Here is a 26,236-nt window from a genome sequence, read left to right as displayed (position 1 = left end):
AACAAACTTAATTATTTGATTAGAATGCAATAGAATCAAGAAAGTAGTAACTTTTACATGTTAACATTAGCCTAACATGTTTTTGGATCTAACAACAATAACAACATTACCTCCCACAAAACAAAATTAAAATATGTAATACAACTTCAATGGTTCGAAACTAGACCCAGCTGTTCCTGATCATTGTGCTTTAAATTAATGAGCTTGACTAATGAAACAGCTGATATTAGTCAGTAACAAAGCTACACAGATCATCTCACACCATTCTACACTCATATTTGGGTTAAAAATACACACAAGGTGATGACCCCATCTCATTTGATTGATTGACAATATTGTAGGCTAGAAAGTGTATTGGTTAGAAAGTGCATTTTAATAAATTTAAGTTCATTCAATAACTTTGTAATCGTTATTGATTTACATTTGTTAAATCAACATTTTAGCATTCTAGTTGTATTCCTGTCTAAACATTGTGTTTTGATTCGCCCAAATACCTCTGTAGTGATAGGAATTCCTTGAACGGAACTACTGCCTAATGTTTCAGCCATTCCCCCCCCCCCCCTTCTTTGCTGACTTGCTCTGTTTACTAGTTCTCCTTGAGCGACCTTCACCGTTGTTTGACCTTGACCATTGAGGAGTTCTTTGATATTTCCAGGCTGTAGGAATTTTCATGTGTCTTGGCTTGAATGCAAAACAATAAAAACGTTTGTTTACAACCTCTTGTAATAGTTTTTAAACTAGATTCTTGGCAAAAATTGTTGTACACAGTGTTTTTATTTTGTGTCATTGGTTTGTTTTTCATATTTTAACTATAACATAAAACGTGATTAAAAACATGTTGAAACAAAACGTTTCTTAGCATATTATTAGAACAAAATTTTGATTGCTGTCCTTTTTTGTTTGTCATGCAAATCAAATACATTATGCTCTTACTGCTTTTAAATCATGTTCGTAAAGAATTGTCTAATCTTCTGAAGAGGAACTAAAATCTTATTTGTGACTAGTTTCTTTGGTTATCTAACAAACTAGTTAGTGTCTAGTACTGCCTTCCCAATGGAATATTTTTGTTCTCAGCCAGGAATTACCATACCTGTTCCATATGGTAATGTGCTACAGCATTCTTCCTTGTGTAGTGTTAAAAAAAATGTAGAGAAGAAAATGATTGATTTGGTGCTCTCATTCTATCACTTTGAATGAGTTACCTGTGTTGCAATTTTTAGCTGTGAAGTGAGAATTATTTGATTTAAAACCACACGTTATAGAAGATTAAAATTCGTTACCTCTATACTGCAATTTTTTAGTTGGTTTTATGTGGTACAATTCTCTTTTATTGACATAGGAACAATTTTTCATACGGTATGAAAATGAATTGTTAAGAATAGTTTTTGTCAGTAAATCATTAATGTTAATTTTGTGCAAGACAAAACAATAGCTTCAACTTCATTTCAACAAAATGAATAAAAGTAAGAAAATTCAGACAAATTTAACATCACTTGTTTCACTTGTTTCTTTGTCTGTTTTCTCTGAGGTCATATAGCCTAGTGTTTACTAGTGAGAATTGCACAGCTATCAGCAGGGACACAGTGTTTGTTGTTATATAAGTGGTGCTATATCTACATTGTATAACAGTGTTGTTGACCTGTGCTCTTCTTCTTCTTCTTCGTGACGTTTCAGCCAAAAGAACAGGAGAAAGACTATTCTGATTAGATTTACATTCAAATCACTTTATCAATATAGGCCTACATATTGTTGTATTGTTGTTTTAGAAAAAATAAACAAGTTATCGGACCATTTAAGTTAATTACAAAGGGAAAAAATACACATATTTTGGTTTTCCCCCTTAAGCCCAATTGGTTTAGAAAATCAGGTCAGTGACATCGACATGTCTGAGGATGATTTTCAAATTGATTATAATATCTTGAAAAATCTTCTACAGGATCATAAAAAAAATTAATGTATTTTTTAAAAGTTTAAGATCTATTAAAATTTTACTCTCTTTTGGTTGTAACGTTTTATTACTAGTTCTATGATGATTAAGTACAAAATTGTTTTCATTTCTTGTGTCGTAGCGTTGCACATTTTCTAATTTTAATTAGTTCTCTTCGATCTGTTTTAAACGTACATTAGGGTCTATCCATATCAAGTGATCCAGAAATAAAATAATTGGTTGCTTGACCATTTTTAAAATAAATAATAATTTTGTCCTAGATACCTCTATCAATTCTGGGTTCAAAAGTGATTTTAATTTTTTTTTATCTCTTTTGTTACTCCTACGGCGGCCATTTTTGTTTTGCGGAACACGCAAATTTTTGCTCATGTAAGGGTTTGCGTTAACTTGCACAACTCGGTAACCATGAACACTAGAGTGATGAAACAAAAAGCATTTTAATCTGGAAGACACAGCCTAAATATTATGTTCAGTACATATTTATTGAAATGTGTATCAAAAACAGTTTTAAACCCATCTTAACATTTTATAAGAAAACGGAAAAATTTCAACTTTTGAAGGCGTATTACCATTGGAACGAATAAAATCTCAGACTTGATTTTTTTTGTGTGTGTAGCAACTCAGTAGAACTGTTTGTATTTCAAATATCAACCATGAGACTTAATTCCTTTAAAAGTTATCATTTTTCAAAAAACTGAAATTTTTTGAAAAATTCAAATTTTGAGTCTCAATATCTTTGTTGGGACAAAGTTTAAAAATCTGAAATTTTTACCAAAAACCCCTCTTATGGTTGTCATACTGCTGTATGAATTTCATCTTTGAGATTTACTTTTAAGCTAAGTTACAGTATCATGAAAATCACAAAAAACCCATAAGCTCGGCCAACGTGGCTAGTACTGTAGGTAGCTTAAAGATTAATTTATAGGTGTAGGTAATTATTTTATTTAATGTAAACTTATCTTAATGTACATTTCAAAAATCCAAAACAGATTTTTAACTTAAACTTTGTACCCAAAGTACAAATTAGGCCTAATATGTACCGCTACGGTACTAAAAATAAATAAAATCCTGCTAAATTTTAAGTTTTATTCATCATTTAACTTAAATAAAACTTAGTTAATTCTATTTATATTGAGGTCTTATAATTTATTTTCTATTTAGATTTAATGTACCGTAACCTGTATAACACAAATCAATAAAGTGTTTATTGTGGTATTTTGAAAAAAAATAACTCTTATTCTGTGGGAACTGATACAGTCTCCAGTACCTACAGGAAGTCGTAAATGAGTCACAAAACACAGTTTTTCTTAACAAAATAATTCATTTTTATAACAGATGAAGAAATCACTCAACACCACAACAACAAACTCCTGGACCGATTTGAGAACTGTTTAAAGATTACTGGAACAAGAAGCTTCCATTGTTTTATTCCTTTACCGGACAGTAGTAATGTTAGGTGCTTCATAACTTCACTAGCAACTGAAAGCTATAATTACACTACACTTCATACCAAAGACTCTATTGCATTTGTGTATGACAGTGGTGGGTGGCAGAGGTGATTGACATCAGTTATCAAAATAAAGATCCAGCAGGACCAACAACCAACCGCCTTTAAAACAAATTAGAAAGACCAAGCTTGGGTGCCTATAAACAAAGTTTTGAGAAAATTAAATCTCTTTTAACTGACAAAAACCACTGGAAGGACAAACCCAAACTGAATGAAGAAACATCCAAACTTCCTAATTAGCATGATCAAAGTAGAACAAAAAACACTAACAAGTAAAAAAAAGTTGTATACTTTAAGAACTTGTCTTTCAAACAGCTTTTGTATGTAAAATTTCTAATATTCTTTATTAAAATGAAAGTGGTTTAATAAATTAATAAATGAGTTCAAAATATTTAGGACTATTGAAAAAAAGGTGTAAACCTGAATGAAAATAATCTGATAAAAAGTTTTTTTTTTTAATTTCACATAAGACAAGAAATTTGCAAGAAAAGGCTATACATTACTTTAAAGTAAGTTAGGCAAGTTTACATTAAATAAAATAATTACCTACACCTATAAATTAATTTTTAAGCTAGGGCCTACCTACAGTACTAGCCGCGTTGGCCGAGCTTATGGGGTTTTTGCGATTTTCACGATACTGTAACTTAGCTTAAAAGTAAATCTCAAAGATGAAATTCATACAGCAGTATAACAACCATAAGAGGGGTTTTTGGTAAAAATTTCAGATTTTTAAACTTTGTCCCAACAAAGATATTGAGACTCAAAATTTGAATTTTTCAAAAAATTTCAGTTTTTGAAAAATGATAACTTTTAAAGGAATTAAGTCTCATGGTTGATATTTGAAATACAAACAGTTCTACTGAGTTGCTACAGACACAACAAAAATCAAGACTGAGATTTTATTCGTTCCAATGGTAATACGCCTTCAAAAGTTGAAATTTTTCCGTTTTCTTATAAAATGTTGAGATGGGTTTAAAACTGTTTTTGATACACATTTCAATAAATATGTACAGAACATAATATTTAGGCTGTTTCTTCCAGATTAAAATGCTTTTTGTTTCATCACTCTAGTGTTCATGGTTACCGAGTTGTGCAAGTTAACGCAAACCCTTACATGAGCAAAAATTTGCGTGTTCCGCAAAACAAAAATGGCCGCCGTAGGAGTAACAAAATAGATAACAAAATTTTAAAATCACTTTTGAACCCAGAATTGATAAATGTATCTAGGATAAAAATCTTATTTATTTTAAAAATGGTCAAGCAACCCCTGTTGGATCACTTGATATGGATAGACCCATTATTGTTTGATAGATGTACAGATTTAGGTAAATATCCTAATTCCTTAAACTTATCTATTAATGGAGGCATTGGGTGTTCATTTTAACAGAGCTCTATCAACTTCTTCTCTATAACTAAAATTTGACTAAGGTTATTTTTTGACGTTCCTCCATATAGTAATAATCCAAATTGAATGTGAGAGTGTGGGCATAGTAGAGGAGAAGCAAAGTTCTTACAATAAAAGGACATTTTAGGGCTTGCATGAACCCCAGAGATTAAGACTGAGGACTAAACAATGTGTCCTCTTTATGTTATAGTCACACAGTTGTGGGTGTGCCTGGTATCTTCTCTGTCTTGTTCTCTGTCTCTTTCTAACCACAGCTAGCCTATCAGTTGCCCCACCCTCTTGTTCCTAGTACAGCTTAGGTTCAAGGACATTATGCAGACTCAATTGCATAATGCCACTTCCTCTTGTCACTTGAAATTTGTCTCTTCCTTATTAGCTATGGTGTTTCTATAATGGGGAGCAAGCTGGTTGGGTCGCCGGAATTGTACCCCCCTGGAATTGTACCCCCCGGCGATCGTTAACGTCATTTTGACGTCACGCATAGGGGGTACAATTCCACCCCGTACACTTTGATTTGAACGAAATCTAATATATTTAATGTGGGCAAGTGATCAGTGAACCGGATAATTATATTAGATATTAAAAAGAGCAGGAGATGTACGGCCCGTAATTGTACCCCCCTGGAATTGTACCCCCCGGAATTGTACCCCCTGCTCATCAAAATATTTACGTACGGGTGGAATTGTACCCCCCTGGAATTGTACCCCCCATCAGAAAGCCAAATGTGTACGGGGTGGAATTGTACCCCCCGGAATTGTACCCCCCTCTTGGACAGCTAGCTTGGCTTGTGTACGGGCTGGAATTGTACCCCCCACCCACTCGATAAACTTAATTGGTATTATGAAAATGAAGTAGTAGAGAATGCCTTCTACAGTGTCATATGTTGGATTTTCAAACCTGTACAGAATAGTGATTGTACTAAGGAACTATAATTGTGAAGGGATTATCCAAAAATCTGGCTTCGCCACTTTACTTCGCCTCGGGCTATATGCATATTTTATTAATTTTCTTTAAACCATGAACAACCTGATTACCCAAGCTGATTGATTTTTTTAAAACGATACAAGCAGTGCAGATCCTAACAAACTTTGTTTTCAAGAGAAGTCGCAAGCAGCGAATTTCGGCTTAGTTCTATAAATTTGAAATACTTACCTCTTGATTACTGCACATAGGCCTAATAACTAAGCTAAACTAGTTTGTATACAATAACTACGCTATAAGAATGGAATGGTTATTTGTTCACGTCACTCTTTTCAACGTAATTTAATATGACCGTGAAAAGAAGTTAATGTATTTAATTTTTGTTCATTCAAACATAATATGCATTATTGTTCATTCGGTAACAAATTATAAACAGTTATTACTGGCAAAGGTGGATAAAATACCTGTTGTAAAATTTAGTTGTAGGTATCTGGTACAAAGTATTTCACAGTTTGTCAAAGTTTTAACCTTTGTGAATTTAAGCTAACCCATGAACAGTTAGTACTTGGGAAGGGTAAGAAAATATTAATGAATAACGTACAAAGAAGTCTGTTAGGCCTCTCGCACGTTACTCGGAATGGCCTTAATTTGCAGTTTCTTAGAATATCCTTTCACAACAAGCAATTCATTAGGTGTCGGGTAACTTGGTTCAGTTCACTTTCGTGTGATTCCCCTCTAATATCCAACATAACTATTGTTTTGATTTTAGGTGGTAATCATAATAGACAAGCTCCTGGGTGAATTGGGGGGGTTCAATTCCAGGGGGTACAATTCCAGGGGGGTACAATTCCGGTCCTATAAGAAGGGCTAGACTGCCGGGGGGTACAATTCCAGGGGAGTACAATTCCACCCCGTACACTAGCCAAATAAAAGTGAGTTATAACTGAGGGGGTACAATTCCGGTCCGTACAGTTTTTTAGATGCCAGTGGATTTAATCAAACCACTCGTGCATAACAATATCAAAGTTTTATGAGGGGGGTACAATTCCAGCCCGTACACGCCGTTTTGGTCAAGAAAATGAGACGTCATCGTGACGTCACTAACCTGCAGGGGGTACAATTCCAGGGGGGTACAATTCCGCCACCCCAGCTGGTTTAGTGGTTAGAGCACGGGACTTCAGTCCCTGAGGTCCCAGGTTCAAATCCTACCAAATTACCAATGGATTTTATCCAAGTGATAGCCGCAACCCCTAGGTCTAGCCTGAAGTAATGTGAAAAACAATCCCAGGCTCATGCCTAGCGTCCTAGGACAAAAAGTGTTTCTATAATGTTTCAGTAGTAATTTTGAACAATGACTGTTATGTGTTGTAGTGTTTCTACATGCGTTCCTAAATGTTTTAAAATAGTATCCAGTTCATAGTGTGGCGGTTAAATATATACGTTAAATTTACGTCTGCTAGTGTAAGTAAGCCTAATTTCATCTTTTGCTTGTGCTTATCTTGTTTGAAAAGTAAGAAAAGATAGGTCAGTTGGCTATGTCATTTTAATTATTTATTTGTTTAATTGATAACTCCTGCCATTTTAGGAAACAATGTTATTCAGATGGTTTTGTTTAAACTGGTGTGGGTAACGGTTTCATAGAGTAACATTAATCCCTTTAAACATCCTTTATAAAGCATGGGTAAGGAAAATAGTGTAGAATTTAATTTCATCTCCAACATTTTCAGTTTGCAAATCTTGAACATTGTAAAAAGTACATTGATAAGCAATCAAAGACAATACTTTTGCAGCTATGAGACACTTTACAAGTCTGAAATAGTTTTTGTTTTCAATAGTAAAAATTGGGGCACAGAATAAGTTAAGGCGTTATCATAGGGTTTGATGATTAACTGTGCTGTTTTGAAGGAAATTATTTAAATTCCCCTGTTTTCCTGCATTTAACCTTTTTCATTATCACAGTAATGGTCGCGTTTTTGTCACAACACAAGGACGGCTATAAATAGACTGCATGCCAGGAGGTGTGAGAGAGTTCAATTATAGCTAGGTGCTGCGGATGACTCACGATTGCAGTGTAAATTACTGGTTTGCGGCTCGCGTCCTTGAGATTTCTCTTGCTTCTCCCCCCCCTATCTCTCTCACTCTCTCTTCTCTTCCTATTGTGTTGGAGAGATTCTTTGGTGCTAAAGTTTTCCTCGTTGGTCCATGGAAGTTTGTTGGATAAAGTAGAATCTCTTGTAATTTTGCAAATCTTTGGAAGGGAATATTTTTGGAAATAGAAAATGACTAAAAACTTGCTTTGTTTGAGAGCCAAAGTTTGACTTAATTTCTAAATCATGATAAAACAATTCACCTTTATAAATTAAATAATAATTCTAAAAATATGATGCTCGAGATGAAATTCAGCCTATCCAAAATAGAATCATGCACACAAGTATATAACCTGACAACAAGATGATCCTACTAAAGAGAATTTTGAATTTGGTGAAGATAATTTTCCAAGATGAGTTTGAGTTTGAATTCGGTTGTTTTGAGTTTATTCGCTGAAGCTCTCCTTATTTGAGAACATTCTTCTTTTCTCAGAGGTGTTATTACCTTTGAGTTTTAAAATGTTATCCTGTATTTTTCTTTTCTCAGTTAGCCTACACAAAATTTCTTTGAACGTTGATTCTGAATTGTGTTGAATCTCTTCTTATAAAAGATAACTTCCCTTCTCTATCTGAGTGTTTGTACCTTTAAGTTTGCAATTGTACGATCAGTATGAACATCTGAATAAATCAGCATCTTTCCTTTTAAAGTCTGAGGAATGTTGCTAAAAATTAATTATAAAACGGCCAAGTTACTTATTACATAACTGACTTGATGATAACTCAACACCACCGATAACCATAACATTCGATGGTTTGTCACAAACTCGCATACCCATACACTATTACTTTTATTCCTTTCACTTTTGCTCGGCTATCTGACTTTATCTTCCGCTTGTGTACAAGCTGTAGTAGTAAGCCATGATCTGTTGCACAACCACAGATGTTCACAAGACTCGGTACCTCAGCTGGTGGCATCACTGTACCATCACCACGACCACGACGGCAGACGACGGAGAGTTACGTAACCCATGACTGGGGCAAGGCAAACCACATATTACTCACATTTGTTTACTCCTGGATTGAGCTATTTTCAAAATCAATTAACTCTGTTCTCGAATAACCTGTGTTTTTTTGGTAGAAGCTCTATGCTGTTCGACCTAGAGTAGTTTGTTGTTTTCCTCGAATTTGTGTCAAGGGTTGAGTTGGTTGTTTGTGGTCGTATTGTTAGTTCGTGGATTAGTGTTTATAGAACTCATTAAACCGTTGTGGTGTGAGGTTCTATTTAGCTATGATTGGTGCAATGAGGATAGCATTATGGTTTTTAATCAGTTGTTAAAAAATAACATAAAATATTATTAACAATAACAATTTTGTTTATTACTTCCCAATAAACAAGTATGGCCGTATTAAAAACAATTAAAGAGAGGAGTTTTGGTAGGAGGCGAGGGTTTTTGTAAGTTTGTAATTGAATGTTAATAGTTGAAGGTCGCCGTTCAATTCTGAGTAGTCGATAACTTTTTGAGCGCAACACAACTTAGCTATCCTTGTTCTATGAGCTTTTAATATAACTTTGTCTAGAGCCAGATCATCACCATATAGGCAGACAAAGTCAGCTACTCTTCTTTGCCTCTAAAGTTGTTAAAATGTAGTATTTTAAGGAGTCACTCAATAAAAGAATATTTTTGGCTTGTTCACTTCACATACAATACAAGAGTGGAAATTAAATTTTTTTTGTTTGATACACATAGGCCTACGGAATTGCTCTTAAACGCAATCCTCGATTGAAAGTAATACAATATTAAAATATTTCCTATTCCACTTATCACTTTATTTAACCTCAAACACACCAGTTTCACTATCATTACGAGGAAATTGTCAGAATACAACACACTACTTATCTCTTTGAGGAAGTGACAATTGCAATCAGTAATTTTATTGTCAACATCTGGTTAACACTTGGTCGGTTTCACAAACTGATTTCCACACGTTTCTGGCATGCGACCAGACTAGGAATGTCGGCGTTTCCTGCGTACACTTAACACTCAAGGCTACTTTACCTCCAGACTCCAGGCTGCAACCTCTCACATGCCTTTCAAACACCTTTCTAAAATAATTCACAACATTCGACTAACGTATTTGCAATAGTTTTTGATTAGTGATCAATTTGTTTTTCACTTAAAGGTTTTTAGTTTTCTAGGAAAAAAATATTTGTTCCTCTTCTGATGTTGGTTGACTTGTGGATTTAAGTTCATTTTATTTTTCCTCAGTAAAGGCTCTGTTTTCATTATCAAAGAGACAAGAGAACAGTTTCATAATATTACTACATCAAAGTTGTAAACATTTTGTTTATATCTTCCTTTTCTTTACAATCTGTTAATCTGTTCCAAGTCCATCTGCAAAATTGGAAAATTTTATGTTTTTAGGGTAAAAAATGGAAAAACCCCATTTTCATCCCATAAACCCTCATTCCCATGGTCCAATCGTGCTGATTTGCGAACTCGTTTTTACCAAATTTCATCAAAATCATCATTTTTGCACAAGTTATTGTGCTAACAGACACATATATAAATACATATATGAATTTGAAGGGATGGTGTTTTTGGTCTCTGGGGACCTTAAAACGAAAAAGTAAATCGGTCCCGAGTCCAGGTCTTACCATGAAACCTACAGTAATAGCTTAAATTCCCTATAGAAAATTCGCTAAAAGCCAATGGTATTTGTCCAACCTTGAAAAATTGTTTTCATTTAAGTTTATCAACATGTTGCAACGCTGAGAGAGCCTTCAGTGGTCATTAGATTTGATGAACTCTGGCCGGTTATCTGACGTGATAAGCTACATGTCGCCTACAGTGACAAACCATCTGACAGTGAACACTTGTGTGGTGACCTTGTCTGGCGCCTACAGCACAAGTGTTGGGCTACATGTGATAAATAATTGTAATTAGTCACTTCATGTAGGTAATTATATGGTATGTAATGTTAGATGACACACTGGCTGTTAAAAGTTTGAATCATTACGCTTGAAATGTTTTATTAAATCTTGTATAAAATATGATGACAATCGTATCACCATTTGTGTATGTTGTTTTACGATTTTCATGTAAATGAAAGTTGAATGCCAAGGGCTATTTAAAAATAGCTAGTTAAAAATAAAACTGTTTGTAAATTGAGAAAGTTGATGATATTTTAGTGTCTTTACTTTTAGTCGACAGAATAAAAGTTACTGATACAGTGTAGTGAAAGGTGTTTCTTATCATGGTTTGTCAAAACCAAAAGACCAATTGAAAAATTTTAATTCATACAATTTTTTGTAATTTTTTAGTGAACTATAATCTAGTTTGATCATTCAATAAAAAACAAATGAGCCATCCCCAAAAAATATATAGGACCATGTTTAATGAAGCATGCAGGCAAACATTTCTTCTATTAGGATTAGATACGGATAGGCACTTGTAAGAAACCAGATCAGTGAGAGGAAGCCAAGTGGGTGTGTCTGTGGGTGTGTGAGTGTAGGATAGCCGGTGTGGGTAGCACGGCTACACGGCTACGGCCGCCAAGTGAGCTGGCCAAACTGTAACTGTACCCAAGGCCCTTCCTGACTCATTCATTCATCATAGTGTCCAACTAATCTGTCTGTCTAAGTACTGGTTGTAACTCTAACTACCTTCTGTCTCTGATGAAAAGTAAACTTTGTTGATGGTTGTTATCTTGTTCTTTGAGATAACCCTCTTATCTTGTGTACTTGTACTTGAGAAAATTTGTTTGAGTGTTGGATTAAATTATCATTGTGAAAGACGGGAATTAGTACTTTTTGTGGTAGGTCTCTTGAATAAAACCTCTTTAGGTACTGTAGAATATGGTACAAAACAGATTTTCTTATCCTGGAGTTTTTTATTAACCTATGTGGGCTTTCTGTTTTTGTAGTAAGTCCTACAAGAAACGACAGTATATTCTTAAGATAAATACCCCTCTCCCCTAGATTTGCTGCTATAGGAAATGTAGTGTAGTGTTCTTTAGTAAAAAGTTAATAGTTTAGTATGAAATAAATATATTTTTAAAATTTAACCAAAATAATTAAATAAAAAAGCAAACTTATATCAGTTAACTTCTCCATAAGAATAATAACAGGATTTTAAATTAACAGTTTTTGAAATTTTCTTCTTAACTGTTAAGTGCAAAAATGTTTCATTTGTTTTACTATGCTCCACAAAATGGTTAGGAAAACATTGGGTATTTTTTATTTTCAGGGTCAAAAATGGGAAAAAGGAATTTTTACCCAAAAAACCCATTTTCCATAGTTCCCATGCTGGTTCACAAACTTGTTAGAATAAATGTAGGTTCACATGGTTTATAAAAAATTTCTACATAATTGGATCATATTTGCTCGAGTTATTGCTTTAACAGACGGATATAGGCCTAGGCCTATATGAATCTGAACGGAGGGTGTTTTTGGCCCCTGGGGACCTAAAAACAAAAATGTAAACCGGTCCCAGGTCAAGGTCTTACCATGAGTACGGTAATAGCATTGACTATTGGATACAGAAGGTAATAGCTTATTCCCTATGTGAAAGATTTGCTAAAATAACATTTTTTAAATGCATATTATACCTAGATTGTAAAAATCCTTGGAATTAATTTAGTGGATGCAACCTATTTTCACAGTCTACCTCTGATTCTAAATATAGAAAATTAACCTAATGTTCTCAATAGCTCAACAATGATGTATCAACTTAAAGCAACAGATTCAGTCGGGTAAAGTATTTTTACCAAATCCTTGTTTTATGAATGTGTACTCTATAGCTATGCCTCTTCTGTTGCAGTTCAACCTGGCTATAAAGGACCTGCCTGAGGTGTTGGCGGAGGCTAAGAAGGCTATGAACACAGCTGGCTCTCGGCTGCCGCTGTGTGTGGAGATCTCTCTACGGACTAGCGACCAGGTGAGTGTTACAACTCTAAACTGACTGTACAAGTTGTATTGTTGTGTTTTGGATGAGATTCGAGGAAAACTATAGACTAGTTTGAACCAGATGTTAATTGAGTCAGCTAAGTTAGACACCCTCCAATTTGAAGTCAGGATCTACCAAAATCGTAAGAACCGTTGGAAGTTAATTTCAAAAAAAGATTTTGCCGATAGTCAATTATCTTTGTTTTTGACGATACTTGTTGCTGGTTTTGCAACCAACTTGTGGTGTGAATTATTTAACATTGTAAAATGGCATTGTGTTTTTTTTTTCAGGCATATAAATGCATTACTGAATAGTATATTTTATCATTAGGGTGAAAAGTGACTCTTTTCTAACTTAAGCTCAAGTTTCACGATGGAGGCGAAGCCGAGAAAAATCAGTGAGGGTTCAAGTCTTTTTTTTCCTGATGAAATATATTTTTTGTCATATTGCATCACTAATTAATAAACTAAGCAAAAAAACAAAAACACTTTTCATAAACCTCTTAAAACGACTTGTTTTCAATCCTGCTAAATGTAAATAAGTAGTTGTTTAGTAAGTGATTCAATCATTTTGTCAATTACCATTGTGTTACTATACATTATACCATTGATATATCAAAATTAATTGACAAGAACGCAACAATAAGCTAAAATATAATCCAATAAATTAATTGATAAATAGATAACTTTTATCCATGTGATTGCTTACAATTGAAATTGACGTGTATTAAAAATGGTTTATTTTACCTTTTTGCGTTGAACGATCCATGTGTAGTTAGTACAACTACAGCTGTTTCATACCACTAGGGTACATCATCAGGTTGTTGGCAGAACGTTAGATAAAACAGCATTCATTCATAGATGAACTTGTCGAAATAAAAATAAATGAAATTGACATGGCTTACAACGGTTGAGTTTTACTCTCTAGGGAGTAAAAATACTAATTTAGACCCACAACACATGTATTAAAACAGCTGTTTGTTTTATGATGAAAAAGCCGTAGCCTATTTTTGTTACAGTGGTTGTAGGAAAAACCTGATAATTTATTACCAGATTAAAATCAAAAGTTAGGGCATCTCAAAAGTTTATGATACTGGTACTATTTGAAAAACAATACTTTCTCCATAGCCTATACTATGTGTTGTCAGAGAATTTAAACAACCAAACGGAAATGCCTTAAAGGGTTCATTTGCAAAGCTGTTCCATCTTTAAACCAAGGACAGAAAATCTGCTGATGGCTACATCATTCAAAAAATAACAACTCAGAGCTAACTAGCTGTGACATTGAGTTGAGTACAGAACTACCTAACTATTGCTGTTAGCATTTTTTACACATTCTTGTGTTTATAAGCCTTGGTCATGGCCTACTTAAAAAGTTTGAATGTCAATTTATAAAGTGAAATACACTTTTCTTCCTTCCTGATTTTTAAATAGAGTCAAATCTGATTATTAGTCTTATCTTTACGGTTTCGTTCCCCAAATAGTATACTGATTTTCAAAGGATGGACTAATATTTATAAAAACACGTCAACAGTATTTTCCCCACAATGAAATCGCTTTGTTGTTAACTCATTAAGTTGATGTTTAAGATACAGTGAGCTTGCATTGCAAAGTGGACTGCAGAATGTGTAACTTAGTTGCAAACCGATTGTTAAACGGCCTTCAAGGTCTTACTGATCTAGATCACTTGAAATTGCATTAATGTTGTTGTCAATCAATGATCTGTAGTTTCATGTAAAACATATGTCAGTAAGTGTTCATTCTTGAATATGCAACTTAAATTCTACAACGTAGGCTATTTTATTAATATTGAAGGAGTTATCATAATAATATTTCTATTTCAGTGTTTTTTGTTTTTATTAATATTATGTAAAATTTTTTAAATAATTACTTTACCTATAAATTATTGTTTGTTAATGTGGAATTGTGGGTTATTTATCAATACATTAATGGAACAAAGGGCTAGCACCAATTAATAATTAGTGATTGACAAAAAATCAAAGCCTACAGTAAAATCACTATGAATTGGAAAAGTTTGTTGCTAGAAAAACATTGGATATTATTGATTGGTTGTAAAACTTACTTGGTTTTGGTTACTCAACTTGGTTAAATTTTTTCACTAGGAAAGCATTATTATTTCCAAAACTTGTCTCTAGCGTTGGTCAATAGAGTCAATTTAGAGTTAAATTTTATAAAAACTTGGTTAGAAGAAGAAGAAAAAAATGTGTCAGTGTACAAAAACTTGAAATTTTGATGTAAAAACTTAATTATTTCCAATAGAAGATTTTTTTTGTAACCTGGAGAACTAGTAGATTATTTCTTGATCTCGGTTAGTTGGTTAGTAGATGGTTTGCTTAGCCTAGGTCAGCATATCCAGTTAGTGTAGAGTAGGTTGAAATGCATTGAAGCCGTACAAGTCGTAGCGTTGCAGCCCAGACTGTCTGCCAGATCTAATTGTCTGCCCTAGTTGCCCACTCACATACTCACTTACCTTGTGATTGATAGCATGAAACATTTACATTACAATTGCCGTTGTTTCCTAAACTGCTTGATGGAATGAAAAACAACTATTGTTTACTCAAACATGCTTAATGCTTAACATGCTTAACTCAAACATGTAATTAATTATTAGGGTCGGTAATTTTTAATGAACTTGTACAATTGATCGCTGAAGGTAGGGAAAATTTTTTTTTTAAAGATATTTTGGAATGAATTTTGTATAGCCTGTAATACGCTTATAAACTCACTATAATTGTCTTAAAGCTATTTACTTCATTTCAGATCAACATATTCTTATGCTTAATTTGTAGTATACTGTATGTTTAGGCTATGAACAAAACCAGAGTCATAGGATACAATTTGAACTTATATTTACTAAACTATTATGAATATATAAGTCACACACATATACATATATAAGTCTATTAAAAACATTCTAGTCAACAACGGGTATCAACGGGTAACTGTGTTTTATAATATTTCATACTGTATAAGGGATAAACATTTTATCCTAAGATCAGGAACATTAAGTTCATGATGGTTCAGCATAATAACTCAAATTATAACTGATTAACTTATCAACACTGTTTGAACGTTTCACATTACAGGAGACGATGACATTGGAGACATGGTGTATTGGTATCCGGACAGACCTGATCGACCCGACCATGCGGGTGACATACCCGTTGTACACCCGGATGGGTATCCTGCTTAAGTCCCTGGTCACCCTCACCCGAGCGTACAAGTTGTCCCGGAACAAGTCAGACTACGTCATGTGCTACAGGATCTACGTCGGGGAGCCACAGTTGTATGGCCTTGGTAAGTTGTCTTTTTTTGGTTCAGCTAGTGGCGTTTTGTATAAAGGAGTTACGTATCATGAAAGTAAAGTGATTCAAACCCTAAAATTTTTGGTGTTTAACGGGAATCGAACCTGTCCCTCCCACACTAAACCCCAAGACCCTATCCACTAGGCTAGCAACACACTCGGAAATACTCTAAAGTAAACATACATACATAAAGAGTTCATATTGAAACTTGGGTCTATAAAGCAATGAAAAAACACCTTACAATTGGCCAAAAGCAGAGTTGGGAGTTCATTGGCTTATTTGTTAGTAAAAGTTTGTTTTGGAAGGTTTCCAGATAAAAATAAGAGTTAAACAAATAAATCGGGGATCGTAAGTAAAAGTTTTGTGTCTTAGTTTGATCATTGATTAGTAAAACAGAAGTATCCTGCTTTGGAATCCGACCATGTCTTAAGATGAAAAAAGGACGTACCTAAATCATTTAGTGGTTGTAAACAAAATTGGAAAGTGTTTTGAAATAAATTTGTTATCCTTTCCCCACACATTTTTATAATTTTTAATTTATTTAAACACTTTCAAAACATACACAAAAGACTTAAAAAAATAGCCTGTAGGAAAAGAATCTGCAACTAAGTAAGAAAGTAAGTAGGTTTGAGATTTCAGTCGGATGTAGTATATAGTAGTTAGCAAATCATTACTGCGGCTTATTTACCGGAAAGAAACAAGACTGTCTGCTAATTCGGCCAATCTGAGGCCAGATATCATGCTCAACTTAGCATGTCGTCTGCTACAGCTGCAAGGCCAGCCTGTGGATCCGAACATGCCATCATTATCTTCAACCTGTGTCAAATGTTGTTTGACTCATGGAATTATAATTATAACATCAGCGTATTGAGATGTGATTGTGCATATTTTGTGTGTGTTACAACATTGTGTCTTGAAACAGTTTTTGACATTGACACAATTTTCGTAAGTTTATTAGCAATGAGTATCGGTTATTGAAAATAATAATTTCGCTTAATTTTTTTATGCTTATAGTAAAATAAATTTGTTACATCTACAAAACGTAGGCTACCTAAAGGTTTTGGATGATTGATTGACACACAAATATTGGATATTCGGTGTACCAGTAATTTTTTGACTGAAAAGGGTTTAATATCAGTTTGTGATATCTTTCTACCAGAAATGTTATTCTTGATCTTTTTTCTAAAACAGTGATTTATCTAAATGTTGGATAGCGACCTGGTTCACCTTCACACTCTCTAAATTTACTTTAGGATTGACTCAACATTAATCAGCCTTCTTTAGACAAGTTCAGGCACTTGTCAAATTACATTACTGCAAATCAAAACCTGTAAAACTAACTCCTTTTAAATTTAATTTGTGAACTGATGTTTAGTTATACTATAAATTTAGGCGGGTTGAGGGGAAGTTCCCCCACCACTTTTTTTGATAAATGTAAGCTGCAGCTAATTGACGTTTTGGCAAACTTCAGCTGTTGGGATATTGTTTTTAAGTTTCTTACCCTAAAACCGCCTAAATTTAGTATTGTAACAGAAGTAATAGTAAATTAAGTTTAACTTGTTATTTTTTTGTGTGGTTGAAACTAAAAACATCTGCAACACCATGCCTATAAATCTTAGAAGACGGATAAGCATGTGGGTCATAATACCAGGTATTTATCTGTCTAATATAACTTGCCGACACAATGATGTAGTAAACTTTGGATGGCATTGTTCAATGATAACAACGTTTTCAGTGATAAGTCAGTTAGTCATGATCTCTGATTCACTGTCAAGGTATGTTTGTTGATTGTGAGTGTTTGTTTCATCGTTGACACATCTCTGTGAAACAGTTAGATTCATACTCGGTCCCTGAAACTGTTTTCGCTGACAGATAAAAATAGTTCAGTCAGATAACAATGTTTCCTGTTGTGATAAAAATTGTTGTATCAGTGGGTGTTCATGCTGAGCTTTGTATAAGGTTTTGCTTTTGTACATAGGATATTTTCTATTTAATGCACATGGATTTTTTCATGAAGTTTCATAAATTTATTTTATATGTAGCCTATTATTAAACAAACTTTTAATGGCCCTAATTTGTTCTGTGTGCTAATTCATCACAGATAGAATATGATTAATGGAAAGTTTAAATAAATCAACAAATAATGTACAAACAAATTATAGGATCAATAATTGCTATCAATTGCGGTGCTTGGGTCGTATAAATAGAGAGTACCATTTCCAATTAGATTCATTCTTCAAACTTTAACAAGTTGATAAAAAATATTCCCTGTAGTAGATATTACCTACTTCTGCTGACTCCTTATGGGACATACGGTAGTTTAAAAACAACAGATTTGTTCACAATTAGCTGTAAAATAAATTTTGTTTTATATTTTATATTACTTTTGGTAGTATTATAACCGTTTTAATATTATTTTAGCGAGTTATTTTGAATAGAAATTATTAATTATTTATTCGTTCACAATAGGCCTACATCATGCACAAATTTAAGACATGCAGATTATTTACTATAAAATATGTTAAAATGAACATCATATAGTACCTTTTTTTCTTTTTTCCAAACATATTCTTTGAATTGCCATAAGTCATAATTTCAACAATCCAAAAACTAACTTTCCATGTTTGAAAGAGAGCAATAAACCCATTAGACAGCACAATGTGTGCAAGATTCACAAGGTATACGGATGTTGTTTGTGTTGCGTAACACAGACAGATTTCTCTATCTGCCGGCTCCAGTAGTTGCAATGGTGTAGACCAAGAGTCAATTGTCAAGAAAACCGGTTGTCGCTGGCTTATCCTTGGTTATACCGGTCGTACCTGGTACTTGGGTTTCCCTATTTACATGAACTTGTCACATTGCTTTCTTAATATAAAATACTTAAATACCCATAGCTTTTTTATTTTTATCATTTAATATTTTTTGTTGTGATTTTTTACTCAATTGGCATAAAAAAAAATGGATGTTCTGACCAAACTGTTGGGAATTGTATAAATTAATTTTATCATTTTCTGGCTATCATTGTGCGGTTAACCGATTAAAAGTAATGACGTCATCACTTTTTCAAATAAATTGAAATACAATTGTAATTAAAAAGGGTTTGCATTTATTAAACACTAATTATTTTAAAAGGAAAAGTTTAGCTTTAAAAACTTGTTTAGGAGAAATGAAGGATACACGACTTATCACCTAAAGAGAGAGAGTCCCAGGAAGTTAAAAAAAACACAAAAAAGTACTACATTTAAACTTATATTTTGAAGCATTCTACCTCTATAGAAGCCCCTGAGAAAGGACGAAATATTAGTTTATATGTGTTAATATTTTGTGTTTTTTAAATTCCTGGGACTTTCTTCAGGGGAGTTAGTTGTGTACCCTTCCTTTCTCCTTGAAAAATTTCTAATATTCTACAAGTCATGGGGAAAAATCATTTACACAAGGAGTACTAATATGTAACAACTATCTTTTTACCATCCTAAATTTTTGATAAGTGATATTGATACATTAAGAATAGCCCAAGTGATAAATTTAAGCCTTCCTCGGTTAAAGTTAGGTTATCGCACCTATTTATTTCTGGATTTTGTTTTGATATTCCTAGTAGCGTCAGAGTTACAAAAATATTGACGTATTGTCGATCGGTTCATATTTTATCACATGTTAAAGGTTATAGAACGAGATAGCAACCAAAGTTTTTGTCTTCGTTCACCTCTGACATGGCATTGAAAAGATATTTTTTTTCCATTGGACATTAACACTTGATATGATTGTTTCACCTGTCCTTCCTCCTTACACATATAATTTTAATCTACGTAGCCTAATTAGTGCTAATTAATAAAATTCAGCTGTTGTTCCACTTCTTAGGAATATTAATAACTAGCAGAGTGTCCTTCGTACGGGGTTGGAATATAAGTATAAAATGCTTATTGTAGTTATACTCAAGCTTTGCGTTTGCAATAAGGGAGAACGCAGTTTGATAAAGTTTGTTTTTTTAAATTTACAGTATTCTATAGTATTACACATCTACCATAGCCACAATGTTCTACCACTTCACCTAAACAATAGAGAAAAATAAATTATCAACAATTCGCAAAATTACACAAATTATTCATGAAATGAAAAACATAAACATAACTGTAAACAATCCTTCTTTGACAGTTCTCATTGTGAATCACAGTTTTTTGTTGCTGCTTAGTTCAAATTAGCTGTTTTCATAAATTAAAAAAAAAATATAGTGCTGCACCCTGTTGGTAAATCTTATAACTTTTTAATGCTTTTCCATATTATAGAACCAACTTTTTGAGTTGAAACAAGCTATCATCATGCCAAATTTCAGCCCAATCTGTCTAGTGGTTTATGCGTGATTGAACTTCAAACACACAAACAAACAAACAAGCAAACACACAAACTTTCACATTTATAATATTAGTAAGATAAGATATCTCTTCGTGTTGTTACCGCAGCCTTTGGTTCATTTTATCAACAAGACCCTTCCACGGTTCATGAATTTGTTGATTCTTGTTTAAGAGTCCAGACACTAACCAAAGTTTAAAGTGCTACAAATTGTAAAAATCATGCATTGTAAATCTATTTAAAACCTTGTATTTATTTACAAACTCCCTACATGTAATTTTAATGTAGGTCTAATTTGTACAAATTTGAATCATAATCCTTTAAGCCTTTTTAGTGAAAATCCTTATTTCTGTCATTTTTGGGGTTATATAGGAAGAATCATCACTAAAAATCAAAATTTCTAGAAAATAAAAAAAACTTCGGTGATACCTTAATTTAATACCCAAATTTTCATCAAAATCTTTAATGAAATTTTTGACGAACCACACTTTCTTCATATACTATGCAATGAGGGAGAATGTTAAAATAGTGTAGGCCTAACTGTTAATAATGAAAAATCGAGTTTTAAGAGTTTTGGTTGTTATTGTTTTCCCCTAAAATTAAGATAACTCCAACTGGGCTTTGGTTTGTACTTTAAGCTCGAGAGGGAAAGTGATTTATTTCCATCCTAATTAACAGGAAGAGATTTTCCTTGGTGTGCACCAAGGAAACCTATAGTTTGTATTAAATATCTTGAAAATTGCAATTGACAATGTTTCATGTAGTCCGTGCTGTATCCAGATCAGGGCACTACCTTACGATCTCCAGCAAACGCACAGGAACTTATATCTTCTTCTGCAACACCAGCAAAAACTTGAACGTCTACCGCGACCACGGAGACATCATCACCCTCCACCATACCGTCAAAATTGCTATAATAATCTTACGTGATCGTGGAAACATCACCCACACCTACCGTACCGGTTAAATCATAAACATTTCATTTGGGATCGCGGCGAAATTGCAGACTGTAGGAACAAATACCCTCCCAAAAAATTCCAAATTGAATGTAATTCTGTCAAAAGATCAAAAATATATATTTTCTACAAAAATGTAATTTGCCATCCATCCCAAACAACAAATTTAACAAAACAACTTTTTAAAACTGTACATTCAACCCATGTAGCTTAATGGTTCTTATCAGTCCTTAAATTGAAGGGTGGTAACGTTCGAGTAATTTTATTTCACGTTGATGTAATGTGTGTACAGTATTATTCATTACCGTTGTCTGTTACAGGGAAGGGCTACACTCAAATGAACGTAGGACAGGTAGCCACCAGTCTAGGGACATTACACATGTCTGTAGCATGTACAGGACTAAGCTGACCATCTTTCCAGACCACACCAACAACTCTACCATCATGGTCTAACATAGCCACTGTCTGTTACAGGGAAGGGCTGCACTCAGATGAACGTAGGACAGGTAGCCACCAGTCTAGGGACATTACACATGTCTGTAGCATACAGGACTAAGCTGACTATCTCTCCAGACCACACCAACAACTCTACCATCATGGTCTAACATAGCCACTGTCTGTTACAGGAAAGGACTACACTCAGATGAACGTAGGACAGGTAGCCACCAGTCTAGGGACATTACACATGTCTGTAGCATACAGGACTAAGCTGACCATCTCTCCAGACCACACCAACAACTCTACCATCATGGTCTAACATAGCCACTGTCTGTTACAGGGAAGGGCTACACTCAGATGAATGTAGGACAGGTAGCCACCAGTCTAGGGACATTACACATGTCTGTAGCATACAGGACTAAGCTGACCATCTCTCCAGACCACACCAACAACTCTACCATCATGGTCTAACATAGCCACTGTCTGTTACAGGAAAGGACTACACTCAGATGAACGTAGGACAGGTAGCCACCAGTCTAGGGACATTACACATGTCTGTAGCATACAGGACTAAGCTGACCATCTCTCCAGACCACACCAACAACTCTACCATCATGGTCTAACATAGCCACTGTCTGTTACAGGAAAGGACTACACTCAGATGAACGTAGGACAGGTAGCCACCAGTCTAGGGACATTACACATGTCTGTAGCATGTACAGGACTAAGCTGACCATCTTTCCAGACCACACCAACAACTCTACCATCATGGTCTAACATAGCCACTGTCTGTTACAGGGAAGGGCTACACTCAGATGAACGTAGGACAGGTAGCCACCAGTCTAGGGACATTACACATGTCTGTAGCATGTACAGGACTAAGCTGACCATCTTTCCAGACCACACCAACAACTCTACCATCATGGTCTAACATAGCCACTGTCTGTTACAGGAAAGGACTACACTCAGATGAACGTAGGACAGGTAGCCACCAGTCTAGGGACATTACACATGTCTGTAGCATACAGGACTAAGCTGACCATCTCTCCAGACCACACCAACAACTCTACCATCATGGTCTAACATAGCCACTGTCTGTTACAGGAAAGGACTACACTCAGATGAACGTAGGACAGGTAGCCACCAGTCTAGGGACATTACACATGTCTGTAGCATACAGGACTAAGCTGACCATCTCTCCAGACCACACCAACAACTCTACCATCATGGTCTAACATAGCCACTGTCTGTTACAGGGAAGGGATACACTCAGATGAACGTAGGACAAGTAGCCACCAGTCTAGGGACATTACACATGTCTGTAGCATACAGGACTAAGCTGACCATCTCTCCAGACCACACCAACAACTCTACCATCATGGTGAAGAGTGATCACTTCAGACCTGAGCCTAGTCCTACTGATAACACAAAGAACTGGTTAGTAGTTCTTCACCCCTGTATCATGTAACGCTATCTAGTTACTGGTTCTCATTATCATGAGTCACCAACAATTTCTATCTCATACTACGCCTGTGTAATTTGGTGTATTCTGCCAATTTTGGACTTTTTGGATCACTCGGAATATTCCATTTGCCAAAAGCATTATCTGGGGCATCAGTAATGTCTTAGGTTTAGCCTTACACACACTGTAGATTTATGGCTGTGATTTGCCGATGATGGGATTAAATGTGTCAACTACCATGTAGCAAACAATACACCACCAGGTGTTATGCTGTCAATTGCTTCCGTGGCCTCTTCGGCATGTATCAACACGATAGGCACAATATCCTATCGTTAACAGACAGAATCACATTTAAGAAGGCTGAAACGGAAGCTGTGATCTCGGCTAATCAATACCTCTTTTGCGGCAGTGTAGACATCATCTCCCGTGGTCAAAGTAACATCATCATCGTCTTCCATGATAGCGGCAAAATTTCAAATATTTCCCTAGTCTTGTAGACATAAACATCATCATCTCCCTCGGTCACGGAAAATCATAATCTTGGCAAAAGAATTTTTGATCGCGATGCGTAGATGCATTTGCGATTAGTAGGAAAAGCTTGGCTTATTTTCCGTTAAATACCCCAAATTTAGGTAATCATCCAATTATCCAAATTTTTTACTATCTAAATGTTTTGGTCCCAATTGATTCGGATATTGTAGTACTACTGTAATACAATAAAGCTACACATATCCTCTCATGACATCCTTCACTCATATTTGGGTTAAAATACCCACCTAGGTGGTGTCTATCTAAAAAAACTGATTGAATAATAATTTTTTATTCCTACACAAGTAATACAATCATTTTCAAATCTCACTCTTTTAATCTTATTTCACTATAGAGGAAAGTGCATAAGTTAGTAGTAAAAGGAATTTAGAATTCAGACAATGATAAAGCAGTTTTATTATTTTTTTTCATTTATTTTGTTGCTCTTTAATCTATAAACTTTTCTCAACCATTGTATGCTAAACATGATGAACTTCCTAAACTGTTTTCCATGGGAAAACTCTTTATTAAACTCTAAGCTAATCTAGTTTTCGTCTCAATTTCAGCCTGGACATGAAAACGTCAATCAGTGAAAAACAGGTGAGGATAGGAGCATTTGCCAACATCAAGCCGGTTATCCCAGAACCAGAACCTATCGACATCCCGTTCCGCAACCTGCTGACAACACCCCAACAGTCTCCCCCTACCCCTTCTACCAGTCCGACACTTGCGGCGATGAAAAACACAGACAACGCATGTGCGAAAATGGCAGACATCAGTCTGAAGAATGCAGACAACGTAAGTCTGAAGAATGCAGACAACATCAGTCTGAAGAACGCTGACAACAACAGTCTGAAGAATGCTGATAGTGAGAACGGGAACATCACGCCGAGGTGTGGCTCCATCGGATCCCACAACGAAGAACCTTTCATCATGGTTGACCTGGTGGGTGAAGTAACAAATATTGTACAACATTCAGTTACTAGAATTGTTATTTAATCAATATTAGAGAAAATATTATTTTGAAGGTACGTCCCAATAGATATTTTATTAAAACATGCATCCCTCTTCCAAAAACTATTTAAAATATGGTGGAACTAACCTTTATCAATATAATAATGAAAGAGTGAAGCAAACAAGTGTTTAGAATTGATTTACATTTCAAATATGTTCCAGTAAAGACACTGATTAAGATCTGCCTTGATTAAAAACAGTGACGATTTTTGTCTGCTACAGTTTTAATTTTTTGTTTGAATAATTATATGACCCAACTAACTTATCCAAGTAAAGAATTCCATGCAGTGAAGAAGCCTCCCTTTTATGGAAAAATTATTAAATTATTGTGTTGTAAAATTTTGTGTGCTGATTGTCTGGAACTCTCTTCTTGTGCAAGCACAGAGAAGTAAGGCACAGAGAAAACTCGCTTACCATGCGATTTAAGCTCTAGTACGCTGTGCAGGAAATATACTTTTGACGAGCAAGGATGAGCTAAACCTTTCTACCTACCAAAAGTAACTCAACCTAGAAGACCTAAGAATAACTTTTCTTGATGAAAGGTCTTGTCGTAGATTTTAACTTGAGTTTTCCATTAAGTTACTCATCTTCAGAACTAAGTACCTATTTTTTTATACAGAAAACACCATTTGCCGGGTCCAACGCCAATACAGATCTGGGATTGTTCTACCGGGAGTGTCAGAGCGCTCCTCCATTACAAACCTTCGAAGAGGAGACAGTATCTGAACAGCTGGGAGACCTGTCCACGCAACTGGAGGCCTTCGAGACTAGTTTACAAGAGTACGACAACATCATCAGCTCCTTCTGTCAAGGGGAGAACAACAACTAACCAATGTGATAGAATCATCTCTAGTTGCTGATCTGCAGGCTACAAACCTATCTTGGGTGATTGTAGACATGGTTTTTGTTTGGAAATTGTGCTCTAAAATGTTGTGTATAACTTAAAAGATTGATTTTTGTCTAAAGTTTTATCTCGTTGGATTTGCGTCTGCCTTTTTTTATATTTATAAAGGATTACGGAAGATTAAGTGAGTTTTTCTTTAATGTTACTGTTTCAATAAGTATCAAAATGTTAGGATTACACAAAGTGTAAGCTTAGACTTTTGAATACTGAAGTAGACATCCCATCTATATGGATCTGATGTAGCCAACTGATTAAAAAAGAATAACCTCACCGCAGCAAACCTGCAGACTAAGCGAATTTCCATTTGCCTAATTGGATTTACACTAAAATGTCTCCTTAAAAATATCACATTTATTCCCTAATTAAATATAATTAGTTTAACGAGTACTTAGGTTTGATGCAACAGGGAGGCTAAAAAAGTGTTTTTTTTTTCAAATGTTAATAGTTT

General features: G+C 34.7%; 1 protein-coding gene across 2 annotated transcripts in view; it reads left to right on the top strand.

The window, feature by feature from the left end:
* Positions 1 to 25,937, top strand: part of LOC128994195 (autophagy-related protein 13) — a 33,309-nt gene extending 7,372 nt beyond the window's left edge. For both annotated transcript variants that reach the window (XM_054418573.1, XM_054418574.1), the window contains exons 3-7: positions 12,689 to 12,805; positions 15,921 to 16,131; positions 23,137 to 23,317; positions 24,437 to 24,815; positions 25,504 to 25,937. In XM_054418573.1, the coding sequence (XP_054274548.1) occupies positions 12,689 to 12,805; positions 15,921 to 16,131; positions 23,137 to 23,317; positions 24,437 to 24,815; positions 25,504 to 25,713 (1,098 nt within the window). In that variant the 3' untranslated portion in view covers positions 25,714 to 25,937. The remainder of the gene's footprint in view (positions 1 to 12,688; positions 12,806 to 15,920; positions 16,132 to 23,136; positions 23,318 to 24,436; positions 24,816 to 25,503) is intronic.
* Positions 25,938 to 26,236: the final 299 nt, after the last annotated feature.

This window comes from Macrosteles quadrilineatus, unplaced genomic scaffold, assembly GCF_028750875.1.
Source record: "Macrosteles quadrilineatus isolate MER2022 unplaced genomic scaffold, UCM_ALF_1.0 Scaffold_5__1_contigs__length_97177068, whole genome shotgun sequence".
Taxonomy (NCBI): domain Eukaryota; kingdom Metazoa; phylum Arthropoda; class Insecta; order Hemiptera; family Cicadellidae; genus Macrosteles; species Macrosteles quadrilineatus.
Note: the sequence above shows the minus strand (reverse complement) of the source record. Positions and strands in the feature narration are given on the sequence as shown.